At 37.8% G+C, this 18,815-nt stretch overlaps 1 protein-coding gene across 2 annotated transcripts in view; it reads left to right on the top strand.

Annotated features, from left to right (window-relative positions):
• The first annotated feature begins 6,348 nt into the window (after window positions 1–6,348).
• Window positions 6,349–18,815, top strand: part of RBM26 (RNA binding motif protein 26) — a 37,878-nt gene continuing 25,411 nt past the window's right edge. The window contains exons 1-6 of one of the 2 annotated variants that reach the window (XM_087726600.1): window positions 6,349–6,824; window positions 13,686–13,804; window positions 14,450–14,586; window positions 15,534–15,622; window positions 16,468–16,685; window positions 17,422–17,703. In XM_087726600.1, the coding sequence (XP_087582726.1) occupies window positions 6,754–6,824; window positions 13,686–13,804; window positions 14,450–14,586; window positions 15,534–15,622; window positions 16,468–16,685; window positions 17,422–17,703 (916 nt within the window). In that variant the 5' untranslated portion in view covers window positions 6,349–6,753. The remainder of the gene's footprint in view (window positions 6,825–13,685; window positions 13,805–14,449; window positions 14,587–15,533; window positions 15,623–16,467; window positions 16,686–17,421; window positions 17,704–18,815) is intronic. The other variant, XM_087726601.1, reaches the window with a different exon arrangement.

The following is an 18,815-nucleotide window of genomic DNA, read 5'->3' as shown; positions in this document are numbered from 1 at the left end:
GTTGTTAAATGAGTTTTGTCCCATTTTATAACCTTTCTTGCCACAGTTGTTAAATGAATAACTGCAATTGTTAAGTTAGCCACATGGTTGTTAAGTGAATCTGACTTCCACATTGATTTTGCTTGTCAAAAGGTGATCACATGACCTGGATTGATTATATCCAAAATAAATATGGGACTAAGAAATTTCAGATAGCTTATGAATGAACTAACAAGGAATGTTACAACTTATCTAAAGTTGGCTTTACAAAAGGGGAGTTAAAGTACAAGCGAGGGATGACACTAAAGTTAATTAGTTTATTTTAGTGTATGGTTGTTAAATGTTTATACCTGTATTTGCTCTGGGAGGTTGGGGGGGAGGGGATGTGGGATTGGGGGGGAGGAGGGAGGGGAGGGGAAAGGTATATAATTGTAAAACTCATTAAAACTTTTAATTAAAAAAAAGGAAAACAAAAATGAGGAAGTGATTACTCTCACGTATAGGTAGACCTCGACTTATGACCACAACTGAATCCAGAATTTATGTTGCTAAATGAGAAATTTGTTAAGTGAGTTGTGCCCCAGCCAGTGGTGGGTTGCAGGCGCTAAGTCTCAGTACGGGCGTACCGGAGCCTGCCCGGAGCACTGAGTACCGTTCCAGTACGGTACTCCAGAGTGCCCACCCGCCTTCCCGAGCTCCTTACCTGTCCTTTAAGCCTTTGGCGCTTACGCGCACACGCATGGCACATATGGTGCCTGCGTGATGCTCCGCCGAGCAGCTGGAGCATCACAGAGGCTTGCAGAAGCGTCGCAGGCAAGTACAACGCATGCGCGCGCTGCGCACGTCCATGTGGGTGACGCCGGGCCGGGATCCGGAATCCACCACTGGCCCCAGCTTATGACTTTTCTTGCCACATTTGTTAAGTGAATCACTGCAGTTCTTAATTTAATAACACGGTTGTTAAGGGAATCTGGTTTCATAATAACTTTGCTTGTCAGAAAGCCCCAAAAGGGGATCAAATGACACCGGGACACCGCAACCATCATAAATATGAGTTGGTTGACAAGCATCCAAACGTAAATCACAAGACCATGGCGGATGCTGCAATGGTCATAAGTGTGAAAAATGGTCATCAGTCATTTTTTTCAAGGATGTTGTAACTTTGAACAGTCACTAAATGAACTGTTGTAAGTCAAGAGCTACTTGTATAAGCCTTCTTTTATGTATTCAGGCAGGGGTGGGATTCAGGCGGTTCGGACGGGTTCGGGCGAACCAGTAGTTCTGGTGATTATTTGGCCCGCCCACCTGCCTCTGCGCTTTCCTGTCCTATATTTCCCTGGTTTTTTAATCTCAGCTGATTCATAGCGGTGTGCCACGCATCAGCTGTTTTACTCACTGGCGCTGACATAGAAGGTAAGTTTTGAAGCTTAAAAAGGTCATTTTTTGAATGCTGCACGCTCACGCAAAGCGTGTGTAAGGTACACGTAAAGCGCGCACTCACCAAACCAGTTGTTAAACTGGTTGCATCCCACCAGTGTGTTCAGGCACTGTCAAAAACAGGATACCGAATAAAATGAGGCAGTTAAATTTCTCACTGATATAGATTACATATTTTACCCACAACAGAGCAGTATGATCATTTTTTTCCTGTGCAATAACCACAATTATAAGGCATTTTTTTGTGAACCACCGATTACTATCTAATGTTTAACACAAAATACAATATGTTTAGATGTTTAGCATTATTTTTGTTTGTTCTGCTTAGATTGCATTACTTTTGTGCATTCACTGTTTGTTAAACTGTTGCATATTTTTTTTGTAATCCTGTTATACATTAAAATTAAAAAAGCAATTCTGAATTAGCCTCTGACTTTTGTTCTCATAGATTATGATCTGCTGCAATATTTTGTTACTGGATGTTCTTGTACTGAATTATATTTGGCATGTCTAAGTGGATACTTTGAATATTTAATTAAATAAATCAAGATTTAAATATTCAAAGATATTTTTGCTACTGAAGTGTTTACAACAGCATTGCATTGCAGACCTCTGCAATTATCTTTCTAATGCCTTCTTTGCTTATGTTAGCAGTGATTTACCCAATTCATATCTCAGATTTACAGACCTAGTAAAGAATGTTTTTGTGCCATTAGAAGGAAACAGAAGTGAATCAGAAGTAACCTGCAAAAATATTAGGAAGAGAAGAAAGCCAATTTACTCTGTTTATTTAGTATAGAAGTGCAGAAATAAAATGAATTTTGTCAAAGAGTAACTTACTAAATTGTAAAAAGCTTGAATTAACATCTAGAATTTGAAAGTAGGCAATTTCATGCTAATATACAAACAGTGCTATGAAGAGCTCTTTCCAATATCTGGATTCCAAACACACCAGCCTGTTGTAATATAGTTGCAGAGCCACGCTGAATCACACAGGAGAAAACAAACTCCTAGAACGCCATAACATCCTGATAATGCATAACATAACATTCTGAGATGTGCCCTACCATTGACGTCCAGGATTTGACCATATATAGACTGAGCAGTAGATTAGAAATTGTACTTTTACAGGCTGTTTTTAAGCACATGCTATTGCTCCTCCTGCCTTTGTCCTATCTCAATAAAAGGGGCTCTCAGACCCCCAATCTGGGTCGCTCCATCCCGAGAAAGTTCGTCTCCTGTCTTTTCTCAACATTGGCCTCATGGGCGAACCACGGGAACGTCACACCAGCCTGATTTCCAATTTTAAAAAAAATCAGAATTAAGCATTTTTGCTTTGGAGTTTAAACACTGAAATACTTTGTCTTTGTTCCCCCAAATCATCAAACTTTATTGAATAAATGTATTACAAATCACAAATTTCTATTAAAACCTGAGATCTTTTGACCAGCATTTTCTCTTAAAACCTGTAATTTTTACAGGATCGTTTCCTTCTTTTCTTACAATTTTGGGAGGAATGGGGTATGCCTTACCTGCCATCCACTCTTCCTTCCTCGGCCAGATGTTGATGTTCCTAGCTCCATTTCCATGCTTCATGGGCATAAAAATATCTGGCTAATAGAGTGTGTTAAATCTTAGTCTTTAACTGCAGCCACCCCATCAGATCCATAGCTGGAGGCTGATGTCATCAAATTCTAAGTTCTGTCACTATATTCTTAACAATTATCTTGCAGTTCTTTGTCACCAAGGATATTGAGGCATTCCAGAAACATGGAGAATTTCAGCCCAAGATCTTCAGCTCAGGTCCATCCCCGGTATGTCTTTAATTCTCCGAGGTCTTGCTTCATATGATTTTAGTAGCTTCACATACTACCCAACGGGATTCTTTTTATTTCACTTGACACATTTATTGTATTGATTTCAGTAATAATGCCTCATAAATGTGTCTAGAAAGCCATGGAGAAGTTGGCATATGGGAAGATCCCACAGATTAGGCCTCCTCCGAATTCCATCCGCCGGCCAGTGTCGACTGGCGACTACCCGGAGGAGAGCCTTCTCTGTGGCTGCTCCGACCCTTTGGAACGAACTCCCCGTGGAGAGTTCCCCCTTCCCTGACTTGATTTGTTAGCCGCCCTGAGTCCCCTTCGGGGGAAAAGGGCAGCATATAAATATAATAAAATGAAATGAAATGAAATGAAGCAGAGAAGAGCCAAATTGCAAATGATCAAGCACCACCAACAGTTCTCTCCTTAAATACCTCCCTCCAGAGAGAGAGCTGTTGTTGTTTTTAATTAAGAACAAAGATATAATGGCATACCACACAAAGACTAATAAACTCAAGAACTCTCCATATTATATATTTTGGAAAAACACAAATCACAGCTTGTAAAACAGGTATCCATGCACAACCACTGAGAAGCACTAGTTTTTGGTACTGTACCCATCATGAGTATTGATGCTAGCTTAGGTAAAAACATGCTACTTGCTGGAATGACAAATGTTTTTCTTGTCTCCTTTTAGTGTCACTATCAGGAAGTTAATAATTTTTCCTATAATTCTGATGTGTTCTTTAGCAGATCTTATTAGAATATTCATTACCACTTAACATAATTGTCGTTACTAGTTTATTATCCCATTCGTCAGATTAAAAGACTTCCAAGCTGTTTATTTTCTAATTTAAAATTTAAAATTGCATCACCAAAAAAAAAAAAAGGAAGTGGAGGGAAAGCAACAGAAAAGTCAGGTCAGATACTAGCTCTTAAAGTCACAACTGTTTTAGCAGGTAAGAGAAGAAAAATGTGGATAATTCAATACAGTTAATCCTCCACTTATAACAGTTCATTTTGTGACCATTCAAAGTTACAACGGCACTGGAAAAAGTTATGACCATTTTTCACACTGACAACCATTGCAGCATCCCTGTGGTCATATGATCAAAATTCAGGTCCTTGGCAACTGATTCACATTTCTGATGGTTGCAGTGTTCCGTGGTCAAGGATCACCTTTTGTAACCTCCTCACAAGCAAAGTAAATGGGGCAGCCAGATTCATTTAACAACTGTGTTACTAACTTAACAATTGAAGTGATTCACTTAACCATTGTGGCAAGAAAGGTTGTAAAAAAAGGGGGGGGGAATGCACTTAACAACTGTCTCACTTAGCAATAGAAATTTTAGACTCAATTGTGGTCATAAGTTGAGGACTAACTGTACACTGAATATACCCTGTGACATGAGAATGGTGTAATCAAAAGTAGCTGATCTCTATGCCACAGGAGCAACTGAATACACTTATTTCATCTATACCCCATCTTGATAGCACTACTGCTGCAAGATGATGATTAAAAACAGCTAGATTCATTTTGTTGCAAATCAGAACTCTTTTTTTTTCTGAAGCTTAGCAGAATGACTATTAATAATAATAATTTATTGCATTTATATACTGCTCAACTCTCAGCAGATCTGGGCCACTTGCAGTCATTAAAATATTTAAAAACAAAGAATAGATACGTTATTGAACTATTTACAATCTATTACACCTAGTTATAGGGCAGAGAAAAATTAGCATTTGAGTGGATTTTTCCATTATGTTGAAAGATGTTACATTTTTATATGATGTAAATACAAGATTAATAGAGAGAGGATATTAGTATTAGTATTCTAGAGAAACTCCAGAATCAAAAATAATCTTTTAAATATTAGATGTACAAATAGTTCTCGACTTAAGACCACTACTCGAATTGTATGACTGTTGAGTTCTTAAATAATGTAATGTTTTTATGTTGTAAATTGTTTGTCCTTCCCCCACCCCTTTTGAACTGTGAGCCGCCCTGAGTCCCCCCAGGGAAAAGGGCGGCATACAAATAAAGTGAACTAATAAAGTGAACTAACTGAGCCCAGAATTTCTGTTGCTAAGTGAGACATTTGTCTCACTTAATGGTCATAAGTCACTTTTTAAAGTGGCGTTCTAACTTTGAATGGTCACTAAATGAACTGTCCAAAATCAAGGACTACCTCTATTTCATTATACCTTAAAAGATATATCTCATGATTCATGCAATTGTTTTTATTTAGTATCCTATTATGATTTATGTTGATTGCTTTAGTATCCTATGACTATCACTGAGAGTTGCATCTATGATTTATGATAGTATTTATGATTATGTTGCTTGTATCTACAATGAGAGTTTATGCACCTGAAACAAATTTGTGTGTGTCCAATCACACTTGGCCAATAAAGAATTCATTCATTCACTCACTCACTCACTCACTCACTCACTCACTCACTCACTCACTCACTCACTCACTCACTCACTCACTCACTCCATCCATCCATCCATCCATCCATCCATCCATCCATCCATCCATCCATCTTTTAAAAGTAGTTGTGAGATGTCAAGCGATTGAAAGCCAGGAAATGGACTAGTTAGTACTGGTTTCAGCAGATCCGTGAAGTCTGAGCGTTATTTATTTATGCGTTAAGAATTACACGGGGGGACGGGCTGAGGAACGGACACAAGGTTTTAAAGCAAACATAGGAATTTTCAGGCGCTCAGTCCCCCCCCCCCTCTTCATTTGTCAGTCAAGAACCGACAAAGCTTGGCTATATGCATAATATCATTCGGGAGCTGAATGGAACGAAATTTCATTTTAATGGATGCTGATTAGGGTACATTTAAAGTGACAATAAATTTGGTGCGTTTTCTAAGAGGCCACTGGACGCTCTTCCGGATCAGCCCGGTAGGAGGACCCTTAATGAGGTTGCACCTTTCCTTCGAGAGCAGCCGTCGCTTAGCAACGGCCCTCAGGCCTCTCTCTCTCTCTCTTCGCTCGCCCTACGCGACTTCCCCGCTTCCTCCTCCCGCCGGCCTCTCTTCCTCCTTCAACCCCGGCCTCTTTCTCGCGAGGTTCCCCCACCTCTCGCGACAGCCCCGCGTCGCCATCTTAGTTATTCTGGCGCGGTGATCTCCGTAGTCGCTGCCGCCGTCCGCGCTGCCGGTGGGGGGCAGGGAGCGAGAAAAAAAGAAAAGCCAAAAAAGAAAAAAAAACGCGTAAGCGGCGGCCTTGGCAAGCCGGGTTTCGCGGGCGGCTGCCACGGCCCAGCTGCGAGAGCGGAGTTTCTCTCTCTCACACACACACACAGATCCCCCCCCGCCCCCACGAGCGGTTTTGTTGGGCGTCCAGCAGCTGCGTCCGGCCCGCTTGTGGCGAGGAGTGTCGCGTCAACTGTCGTTGCTGCGGTGCCGCCCCCTTTCTCGGCTGGGTCCCCGGGGCCCTCGCGGCCACCGCCACCACTGCTGCCATTGCTGGTCGGGGAGGCGGGGCTGGGGCCGCTCTGGATGGTGGTTAAAATGATCATAGAAAACTTCGAGGCGCTGAAATCCTGGCTCAGCAAAACCTTGGAGCCCATGTGAGTAAACCCAACCAGCCCCGACCCCCCTTTGAGGCCCCTTATGGGGGGGTCGCATGTGCGCACCCGGACACACGTGCGTGCCTGCCTGTGTGTGTGTTTGGGGTGTCTCTGGAAAAGTTGGGGGTCCATGCAAGCAGTGTGGCATCTCTGTCCCTGGAGGGCTATAAACAGCCTTAAATGACCCCCCTGCTATCCAGATGAGATTGATGAAAGGCCTGGAGACTAAAACATGGGAAAAACCGATTGCAGGATTTGGATTTGGCTAGTCTTGGAGAAAAGGATTAGAGGAGGGTGGAGGACTAGTCTAGAGGAAAGACTAGTTTAGAGAAAAGACTAAGCAAAAAAAGGAGGGGGGACTAATCTAAATGGAAGGCTAAAGAAAAGGACAGAGACTAATCTAGAGAAAAGTATAGTCCAGAGAAAAGATTAAGGAAAAGAAGGGCTGTGGAGACTAAAGACTAGAGAAAAGAACGGAGACTAATCTAGAGAAAAGTGCAGGCTAGAGAAAAGTCTAAGGAAAAGAAGGACTAGAGACTAATCTAGACAAGAAAGAATAATCTAGAAAAGTCTAGTCTAGAGAAAAGGCTAAGGAAAAGGATTAGAGGGACTACTCTAGATAAAAGGTTAGTCTAGAGAAAAGAAGACTAGGGGAACAGGATAGCAGTATTCCACTATTTGAGGGGCTGCCAAAAAGAGGAAGGGGGTCAACTTATTTTCCAAAGCACTTGTTTGCAGCCAAACAATGGCTGCAAACTAATCAAAGAGAGAAGCAACCTGGAATTAAGGAGAAACTTTCTTACAGCTAGGACAATTAACCAGTGGAATAGCTTGCCTTCAGAAATCATGGGTGCTCCATCACTGGAGGTTTTTAAGAAGAGACAACTGAGAAGTAGCAAAAAGCCTAGTTGTAATGGAAATCAAGCAGGACCATGGGGTCAAAACTATAAAAAAAACTTTGGGTAATCGCTTTGAAATAGCAATAAAGGATACAATTCCTTTGACCAAGCATCCTGCTGACATTTAGCTGACCCAGTTGCTTTACTCCTGGATCATCTAAACTTAAGTCTAGAAGCAGGCTTGGTCAAAGGAATGTATTTCTATTTATTGCTATTTTAAAGCATGTGGATTACCCAGTGTTCTCTATAGTTTTGACACCATGATCCTACTTGATTTCCATTGCCACTAGGTTTTTGCTGCTGCTCAGTTGTAAAACTGTGTTACTTTGCAAAGATCCATGTTACCAAAAGTACATAGAAATAACCTTTGAAATAGCACTAAATAGCAATACATTCCTTTGACCAAGCCTGCTTCTGCCACTTAGATGATCCCTGAGGGAAGCACCTGTGTCATCCTTTTTGGTTATAGCTGGCATTATGGTAATAAGGAAATAGTTGAGATAAACATATGGCAATCTGCATGTTTTGCTTTTTCAACTGGCTTTCCTACTGTTGTTTCAATGCTGGTGAGCTGAGCTGTTTTTTAGCTCAGCTGAGGCACAGCAATCCACTCTGCTATGCGAATAAGGTAGACCCTGCAGAGTTACTGGCTCCCTGGTAACTTCACCAGAGCCTCATAAAAACACTCAGTGACAAACATAAAGAAGTAACCAGCAATCAATATTTTTTCTATATGACTAGAAAACATATACATGTGTAAAACTGGTTCTTGTTGTTAAAGTGGAATCTGGATTGAGGTATGGCTCCATGGAGGATTTTCCAAGAACCATCAAACTAGAGCTTAATTAGATGATTAGTTCAATTATTTACTTCTCTCTTTGATTCTTTGATTAATAAGATTCAGAGCAAAATCTGATCTTGTACAATTATTTGGCTTGCGTATTGTTTTCAACAAGAGTGTTTGACTGAAGTTACTAATACAGAGTCTTTTTGAACCTTGGAATCAATTAATTGCCAATACATTTGTGAGATCAAATTCATATTGTCGAAAATATTGTTACAGTATTCAGAAACTCATATACAAAAATACATGTTGTAATGTGCAGTAAAGGATGGTGCAAACTTTTGTTATGCTGGTGGATATTTCTCCCAATTTAATTTAACTGCTGTACAAAAGCTATGTGGAAGATCATGGACTAATGTTCATTTCATTGTTTTGAGAAACTGAACAATATTTTGATATGCCATTATACTTTGGATCTTGGTATGGATACAGTTTATACAAACTCATCAATGAAGTTTAGAAGAGTTAATATTTTGCTCAATTTGTGAACTGATTTTTCCCCAATTCCCAAAACTATTTTCAGCACTAGAGGGGTAAATATCATAGACAAAACATAATACTAGGAATGTTCTTTTTTTTTAGAAAACCATAACATGTAAATAGAAATCATGTATGCTGTAAATGAACTTGTAAATGTGTTACATTGAATTTGGAATCAATATTGGATTGTGAGAGTACCTAGGATACCCCCTACCCTTTCACCTATTATTACAGTAGCAAAGTACAGTACTAGAATAGGAAAATGCATAGATTTTGGGTGTAGAGGCACATTTATATACATTATATTTCCTTTCAAGACCACAAGCCATATTTGTGTAGTAGAATTTTTGTATATAGTGAAACTTAGAGCAGTTGGAACTGTGTATACAGGGTGGCTGTAATCCAGCCTATTTTTATTGCATTAAATTGCATTACGGTAATATTTTCTTGACAGATAAATTTTCAAAAAGTGACTTCTCATCCTTCTTGCATCGATATTTTGATATATAAGTAGTGTCATGACCACAGTTGAGCCCAAAATTTCTGTTGTTAAGCAAGATATTTATTAAATGAGTTTTGCCTTATTTTACTACCTTTCTTACCACTGTTAAGTGAATCACTGCAGTTATTAAGATAGTAACACAATTGTTAAATAAATATGGTTTCCCCATTGACTTTGCTTGTCAAGGTCTCAATAGATGATCACATGACTCTGGGACACTCCAACAGTCATAAATGTGAGCCAGTTGCCATGCATCTGAATTTTGATCATATGACCATCGAGATTCTGCAATGGTCATAAGAGTGAAAAATGGTCATAACTTTTGTAGTGTTGTTGTACCTTTGAATGGTCACTATCTGTATAGTAATTAGGACTTTCACCTTTCTTCAGAATTCAGTTTAGTACATGATTTGATTAGACTTTTGGGGGGGGGGCATATATGTGAATTTAGTAAGCTCTAATTTGCTCATTAAGTACTCTCTCTGCATGCATGTGTATGTATAATAAAATGACTTTTAAGTACCACATATGCTGAGATAACTTTTTTGTTATCAATCTTCACAACTGTTTGTGAAGAACAATGGCTGCCCTATCTTTTATTAGGCTGAAGGTTTTCTTCGTCTAGCAGTAAATCAGCTACAATTTATTACAAGAATAGGTTTTGATGTATCATTCTGAATAATCTTTCCTATTGTTTTCTGTCTTTCTCCCAAGCTGGAAATGTCCTTGGAGATGTTATCCATGCAGGCTGGGCAAACACTTTTAATGTTGTTAAAGTGTTGATTTACTGCACTACTCCTTGGGGTGTTTCATTTCTATCTGATTTGAACTTGTTGCTTTGGCTTTTCTCATTTTTTTTTTAATTTTCAAAGTAACTTCCTCTTTTGGCATTATGTTCTTCATTTATTTGTTAATATTGGATGGTTGAACATTTTCATTATATGTAGACATTGTGGAAACATAAGCTCATTAAAATACAGTGTTCTTTATGCTTGCTAAATGCCCTGGGATTTTGTAAATCATTATAAAGGGAATATGAGTAAGATGATGCTTTAATTGTAACTCCTTTTGTATCTTATCTGGCAAATAAGAGTGGTATAGTATAAGCGAAAATATAACCAAGTAAGAAAAAGCCAGCAACATTAGAATCAAAATTTTGCTTAAAATATGAGAAAACAATTAAAAGGGAAACATTTTTTTAAAAAAGGGAACCATCAAAAATCAGAATATAGCAAGCAAAAAAAATACTTATGAATAATATCTAAAGATAGATCAAAATATCAGTAATAACATGGAAATTGAGAATGAGTAACAAGGTTTCAAAATGAAATTCCCATTTTCAGAAAATATTTTACATATTCCCAAGATTGTTGTTAAGATCAAATTCTCTTAGCTTTTAGTTGTTTGGAGATTTTAGCAGTGGAGCGCAGATATTGTTGACTGAAAATTGATATACTATTGCCTGGGATAGTCACCTTCATGCAGCTTCAGGAAGGATGCTCATGGAGCAGTGAGGGAAGAAAATAGTCAAATCAACCCTAGGGATCAGTGGAGTGACAGATGTTGCTGCCATTTAGTCTTACAAATCTTCTACATTTATTTATGAGAAGATGGTATGGTTGATCCATTCAGACAAACACTGATATGCTTTGGGATCCCTGAAATAACAAGAATAATCATTAAGAACTGGATTCCTTAATACTGCCAACATTTATATTTAATATTATCAGAAATATTAAAAAAGTGTGCGGACCAAAAAATTGAGTACAACTATAGCAATTAGAGCCAGGAATTGAAGTATGCAGCTGTTACCTATTTTGCTTCTTTTCTGCAGCTCTTTATTCAGTTTATTAAGATTAACAAGTTGTCAATGAAGCAGTGAGGAAACTTTTTATGTAAACAAAGTTTTGGATATGGATTTATTTCTTACATCAGGAGTAAACACATTTTCTATGTATATAAATTCACAAACATCACAACTTATTTCATTTCCATACATGTTCATTCCTACACATCAATTCATAATCTTCAGAACTTAATAGAGCAACATACTGTTGTTGCTAAGCTCCACTTGGTTGCAGCTTAAGTGATGGATCTCTAGATCCTGTGAATTAAAATGTCCAGTATACCCTAAAGAGTTTGGTGTAGTGGTTAAGGCATGGGTGTCAAGCTCGATCATGTCATGTGATGTATCGCAACGTCTTTTGCCTTTGTGGAGCCGGGGTGGGCATGCACTGCGTGTGTGTATCCGGCCCATGGGCCACCAGTTTGACACCCCTGGATTAACGCATCAGGCTAGAAATAGGGAGATTTAGGAGACTGCGAGTTCTAGTCCCAAATTAGGCACAAAGCCAACTGGGAGACCTTGGACTAGTGACCTCCTCTCAGGCCTAAGAAAGATAATAGCAAGCCAATCCTGAAAAAGCATACTAATAAAACTACAGAACTTGTCCAACTAGTTTCTGAGAATTGGACACGTTTGAATTGGGTAGGATTCTACCAGTTCGGACTGGTCCGGGCAAAATCGTGCGATCACCCAACCGGTTGTTAAACCAGGAGGATCCCACCACTGAATTGAATGTAAAGCGGGGGGGGGGGGGAGTTAGTGATACAAAATGTTTGAAGCTGTACTTCAGCAAGACTTGAAGGACCATAGATTTATCAGTATGGTTAGTTAAAATTATATCTGTAATTGAAAGAAACATACATTTGAAATTATTTTATGGGGCTTTTTCAAATAGTTTAATAGTTTAGATTTGAAAAAAGAAAAAACGTTTTTCAGAATTATCCCTACAGTCTAATTACACATGTTATACTAACTTTCTTACTTTTGACAAAGCTCATATTAGAAATGTAATAAACTGCAAGTATTAGTTTTAAGGACTAAGTGATATAATGTCAGAAAATGAAGTCATTTACAAACTATAAGTAAATCTTATGTGGTATTTTCCTTTATTTTCAGCTGAAATCAGTCTTATATTCATACATCATGCTATGATTAGTGGTACTTATGACTTTCATTTAAAATTCAACTTAAAAATAAAGAATTTATTAATAATTTATTTGCATTATAATATGCAAAATATATATCAGATAATTTGGACCCACATCAATAAAACTTGCTTTAAAAAAATAACCTAAATTTTTTAAGATCTATAAGCGTCTGTTCTGTGGTCTTTAATTCAACTCCAAATTAAAGAAGAAAAAGCCCTGAAGTATATTTATGTCATTAAGATATAGAAGGAATTTATACTAAACCCTTACGTTAAATGTTTAAAATAAATCTTGCATTAAATATTGCTTCTTTGTTATAACTGATTTTTGCTGAAAGGTTATGGTTCAGGAGATATCATTAAACTATTGTAAAGTTAATTTTTAATTTAGAAGAACATGCAGCCTTCCAGATATATCTGATATATTTGAAAATGCTTCCATTTCTTTGAAAATCGTCTTTGAAGTCTGCTTGCTCGTGACTTTAATGTTAGTGGGTTGGTGGAATCTTTGTAATGTAGATTGAGAACATTATGTTGTTACTCAGTTGAAGCGTTAATATAAAACAAGATTGTTGAATCTAAATAGATATTACTGTCATCCCATCAATATTCTCAGAAGGCTAAACTCCTTATTGTGATTACAGAAGTGCTGCCTGCCTTTCAAAGTTACATTACTTTGATAAAATCCTCTCCCTAATTCAGCATCCTAAATAATCTTTAAGTATACATCTCTTAAGCTTACAACTTTCTTGAAGAAGTAAAATAAAATTGAATGGTTCTTTGGTCTGTATTTCTGATGAGGGGAACTTTCTTCTCCCTTAAATGTTTACTCACTACATAAATAATTGCTAGATATCTAATGATAATACCTACTGGTAAAACAAATTGTATAAGTGCTCAATTGAAAGGAGCTTTTTAGAAGTGTTGTTTAATATAAGAGGTAGGAAAAAGTAAAGTGTGTCTATATATTTGGAATAAACTTCACTATACTTTAATTACCTTACGGCTACAAATTAAACCTGATTTTGTTAGATATAATTTGCATCAAAACATTACCCATATGGGATATGTTAAACTTTATCTATTACCTGGAAGTGAGGTTTAAAAATGCCTTTATGAATGAGTTGTGTTCTTCATTTGTAGATGTGATGCAGATCCATCAGCCCTTGCTAAGTATGTTCTTGCTTTGGTGAAAAAAGATAAAAGTGAGAAAGAACTTAAAGCACTATGTGTGGATCAATTGGATGTATTTCTTCAGAAGGGTAAGTTCTTGTGAATTTAAAACTTGACCTAATTTCAAATTTTAATTTCATTTAAGATTTAATCCATTTGACATTAATTATTTTGGACATTAATTATTTGGACATTATTATACCAATGTCTTAATTCCCCATTGAAATATAAAACTACAGTATGACATATAACATAAGGTTTGACTGACTAATGTTTGAATGCTGCTCTTGCAAATAAGTTCATCATGAAGTTTTCTTTTGGATTCTCCAAATAATACATTTTGAAAAGTTATTAGACAACTGCCTAGAATAAAATAAACAACTCTCAGGCAATTAGTATGTGTTTCTTCCTTCCCTTGACTGTTCAGAATGAACCTTTTTCCTCCACTAAGTATTCTAAAAGATTACTTTTGCCTGAAAATATCATTGCCTAAGGAGCTGAATGTGTTATTATTATTATTGTGTCATTGCCACAAACATTTAATGTCGCATTGCAGAATTCACATAAAGTTATGTTGTTTCCAAAGCTGGAAATCCTAGAACTGGTTCTATGAAAATAGAATTGTCCCAATAATGATAAAGTACCAAAAGGTTAATATTTCAATAATAATAGCCCTTAAGGATGTTCCTTAAGTTCCCTGTTATGTACTGTATACTGTTTTGGTTTCATTTCAGAGACACAGATATTTGTAGAAAAATTATTTGATGCCGTAAATACCAAGAGCTATCTACCTCCACCCGAGCTGCCATCTTCAGGAAGCCTGAAATCAGACTTCTTTCAGCATCAAGAAAAAGAAGCAAAAAAAGAAGAGGTAATAATCAGCTGTATCATGTTAATCTTATGCTATACAGCAGGGCTGTCAAATTCCCAGCCCCGTGGTCCAGATTCGTCACGCGCTGGCTACACCTGGTTTAGCGAAGGAGAAAAAAGTCCTGATACGTCACATGATGCTGCTGTGATGACATGAGTTTGACACCCTTGTTATACAGGTAGTCCTTGGCTTAGAGCAACAATTAAACCCACAATTTCTGTTGCTAAGAAATTGCATCTAAGAAAAAACATCTAAGATAGATGTTAAGTAAGTTTTGCCCCATTTTATGATCTTGGTTGCCACAATGGCTAAGTGAATCACTGTAGTTGTTAAGTTAGTAATAAGTTAAGTGAATCTGGTTTGTCAGAAGCTTGAAGAGGTGATCACATCACCCTAGGACATTGCAACTCTCATAAATACATGCCAATTGCCAAATGTCCAAATTTTGATCATAATTACTGGGATGGTGCAATGGTGTGTGAAAAACTTGTCATAAATTAATTTTTTTCAGTGTCATTGTAGCTTCAAATGATCACTAAATGAATAGTTCTAAAATGGCTACCTGTATCTTGTAACCTGATTTATAGATTTCATTGCTGTTCTCACTTTAGTACATATGAATGGCAGTTTGTTAAAACTATGATATTTCTAGTAAACATCTTCTAGACTTCAGTCATAGTCCTGACAACTTATAAGATAGAGATATAAAACTTAAAATATATCAGATTATGTAATGCTATGAGAAACAGGTGGTAAGGGGTACTAATAGAGCACAGCAGCACAAAATATCCCTCATGGTTTATTTATAACTTACTGTTATGATATGGTATTTATTTATTTGGCCAAGTGGTTAGATGCAGAAGAAATTTATCTCTGCTCCTTTCATTTTCACTATCTTTCATTTGGTTGTTAGATAAAAGATCTGTTTCATGTTCCTTTTTATCAAGATAATTAAGGAAGAAGAACGAGAGAAAAAATTCTCTAGAAGGCTTAATCATAGTCCTCCTCAGTCAAGTTCACGATACCGAGACACCAGGTAACACCTATTTTTCTCATTCTTGCAATTGATAAAAGTTTCTGATTTTTAGGACAAATTCTCAGATGCTGAGATGTTGGTTTATGTCAATATCACAAGGTTTACAAAGGTACAAATGAAGAAGTATCTGTGCAGAATGTGTTTTAAACAAAGAATTAAAAATGAAACTCTTTTGTTTTGAAGTTACATTTTTAATAGAAATACAAGCAAGCAAGCACATTTCATGACATATAACTTATTCACAATAGAATAATTGCATTTTAGAAAACTGCCAGTATCTGGACTTCTTTTTTGTTTTTGTATAGTTAACAAAACTAGCCAGTACCGTATATGTTAAGGGCTGTTCAAGCACTAAATTTGCACTAAAATTGCAAAGTAAATAAAGAAAGTAACATTGTTATTTTCATTATTTTTGTCATAGACATAGTGCTTTTATGTCTATATATATATCTGTCTGTCTAGCCTATCTATCTATATCTATCGATCTATCTTTGTTGGATGGGTATCTAGGAGCGTTTATAACTCATCCGTCTGAAAATGGAACATTGTAAAGAACCTACATCTGAAAAACCTTGAACCACTCTTGGTTTGAAGGATTTACTTCCAGGAATTGCTGAACCCTCATTGCAGCAGCATATTCCAAAATTGGAATGGAATATTCTAGAGTTGTCTGGAAAATCCCCTTCTCAAATTGATGAATTTTGCATTCCTACCAGCAACTTCTTTGGCAAAGTTTTATGTTATATATTTCGAATGTTGTTAATATACATAGCCTTTTTATATATGAATTTTCCATTTAAAATATATTAAATTTATTCTTAAGTTTTCTTGTCCAAAATACTTAGAAGCAGGGATGACAGAAAGAAAGACGACCGTTCTCGCAAGAGAGATTATGATCGGAATCCTCCACGAAGAGAATCCTATAGGGACCGCTACAATAGAAGAAGGGGAAGGAGCCGAAGCTACAGCAGGAGCCGTAGTCGAAGCTGGAGCAAAGAAAGGTTGCGGGACAGAGATAGAGATAGAAGTAGGAGTCGCACTCGAAGCAGAACAAGAAGTAGAGGTAACTATTAACCTCAAGCATTAATGTGCACAGTATACTTTATTTAAATAATAATAGATGTACATGTAGGGAAGTCCACTCAGATATTCTTTGCCCTTGCTTTGAAATATGGACCAGATATTTGGCTTTTAGCTTTCCCTTACATCAAGGGTCCAGAAGCTGGGCGGTGCAAACAAGCAAAGCGCCATCTGCAGGATGCAGGCAGCACATGAAGCCATCCCTCCCCCCCCCCCCCAAGTCCACAGAAAATCCTCTCCACGGAACCGGTTTCTGGTGTCCCAAAGGTTGGGTGCGGCTGCCAAACATGCTTTTTCCATTTCCTGTATATTAGAAATAGAATGGAATTATCAGACCTTCTAAGCCCAACATGTATTTGACTGCCCTGTATTCTGGCTCCATTGTCCAGAGCGCTGTGAAGGAACGTTGTCTGGATGCACTCCTTCCCAGAAAACGAAATAACATTCCATCACAAGCACTATCTGTTGCCGTAATTAAAAATATCTGTCTAACTCAGGAAAAAATGTCCAGTTTTCAAATTAATAGAAAGCTACAGATGCCCACGGGAAAGAATTTAGATTTTAGAATTTATTATATTATTTGAAATGTTCACTAGGTTTTTTTTGGGGGGGGGGGTGTTTTGGTCACAATTAGATTTTGGAGGGTTTTTTTTTGCGAGGATTGATTAGCTTGCATAATTGTTGCTGTTTTGCTTATGTTATTCTGTCACCGTCCACAGTTCTCCAATATTGTTTTCTAGAAAGAGATCTGGGGAAGCCGAAGTATGACTTGGACAGAACGGAGCCATTAGAAAATAGTTACCCTGCGGTTTCTTCAGTAACAAACATTTCATCCGCTCACTATCCTGTCCCTACACTAAGTAGCACTATAACTGTCATTGCTCCTGCTCATCATGGAAATAGTACTACTGAAAGTTGGTCAGAATTTCATGAAGAACAGTTGGAACACAATTCCTATGGAAGGCCTCCCCTACCAAAGAAACGGTGCAGAGACTATGACGGTAAGCCCAGAAAATTTGACCCAAGTATTAAAGAGAAAGATGCATGTACAGGTAGTTCTCGACTTACGACCACAATTGAGCCCAATGTTACTATTGGTAGGCGAGGCATTCGTTAAATGAGTTTTGCCCCATTTTTCTTGCCACAGTTGTTAAGTGAATCACTGCAGTTGTTAAGTTAGTAACATGGTTGTTAAGCGAATATGACTTTCCCGTTGACTTGTCAGAAGGTCGCAAAATGGGATGCCATGATCCCGAGACATAGCAATGGTCATAAGCATGAGTCCATTGCCAAGCATCCATCTGAATTTTGATCACATGACTATGGGGATGCTACAACAGTTATAAGTGAGAAACGGCCATAGGTCACTTTTCTCAGTGCCGTTGTAACTTCAAACAGTCACGGTTCAAACGGTTGAGGACTACCTGTACTATTTTTATATTTCTCCTTCCTTGAACTCCTCAGATAATGATGATCAAAGATCTTAAATATTCTGGTTAGATGATTTTGTCTTTAGTATTTTATATTCTATTGTGTAAAGCAAAGTTCATTGCATTGTAATGCCTTAGTCCAGGGGTCAGCAAACTGCGACTCTGGAGCCGCATGTGGCTCTTTCCTCCCTCTGCTGTGGCTCCGTCACCGGTCGGCGCCACAATTTTGAGAGGAGCTTCTGGTGGGGGTGGGAGAGAAGCATAGTGTGCCAGGAGAAGACTTTATGGCAAGCGGAAGGTTTTCCAGTTGTCTCCACAATTGATAGGGCTTTCGGTTATGACAGGTAGAAGAAAAAATACGCTGCGCTAGGAGGAGACTCTATGGTGGGGGAACCGAACTTTTGGTCAGCTCCAAAATAGAACAGGGTGCTTCCGGTTAGGACCTTTGTGGCTTCCGGTGTTTTCTTTTCTGTGGGAAACGGTTCCAAGTGGGTCTTGGAGTGTTTAAGTTTGCCGACCCCTGCCTTAGTCTACTGCACCAAAGGGAGTAGGAAGTCAGTGCTTTTTTTTTTCTTTTCCCCTTTTTCTTGCCCTCCCTTTTCCTTTTTCCTTCCCTATTTTCCCTACTATTTACTTTTGTATTTTCTTTGTATGCTGTATTATAAACCAATAAAAAAAGATTG

This window comes from Thamnophis sirtalis, unplaced genomic scaffold, assembly GCF_051295495.1.
Source record: "Thamnophis sirtalis isolate CommonGarterSnake01/CBP01778 unplaced genomic scaffold, rThaSir2_p1.2 scaffold_12, whole genome shotgun sequence".
NCBI classification, from domain to species: Eukaryota; Metazoa; Chordata; class Lepidosauria; order Squamata; family Natricidae; genus Thamnophis; species Thamnophis sirtalis.
Note: the sequence above shows the minus strand (reverse complement) of the source record. Positions and strands in the feature narration are given on the sequence as shown.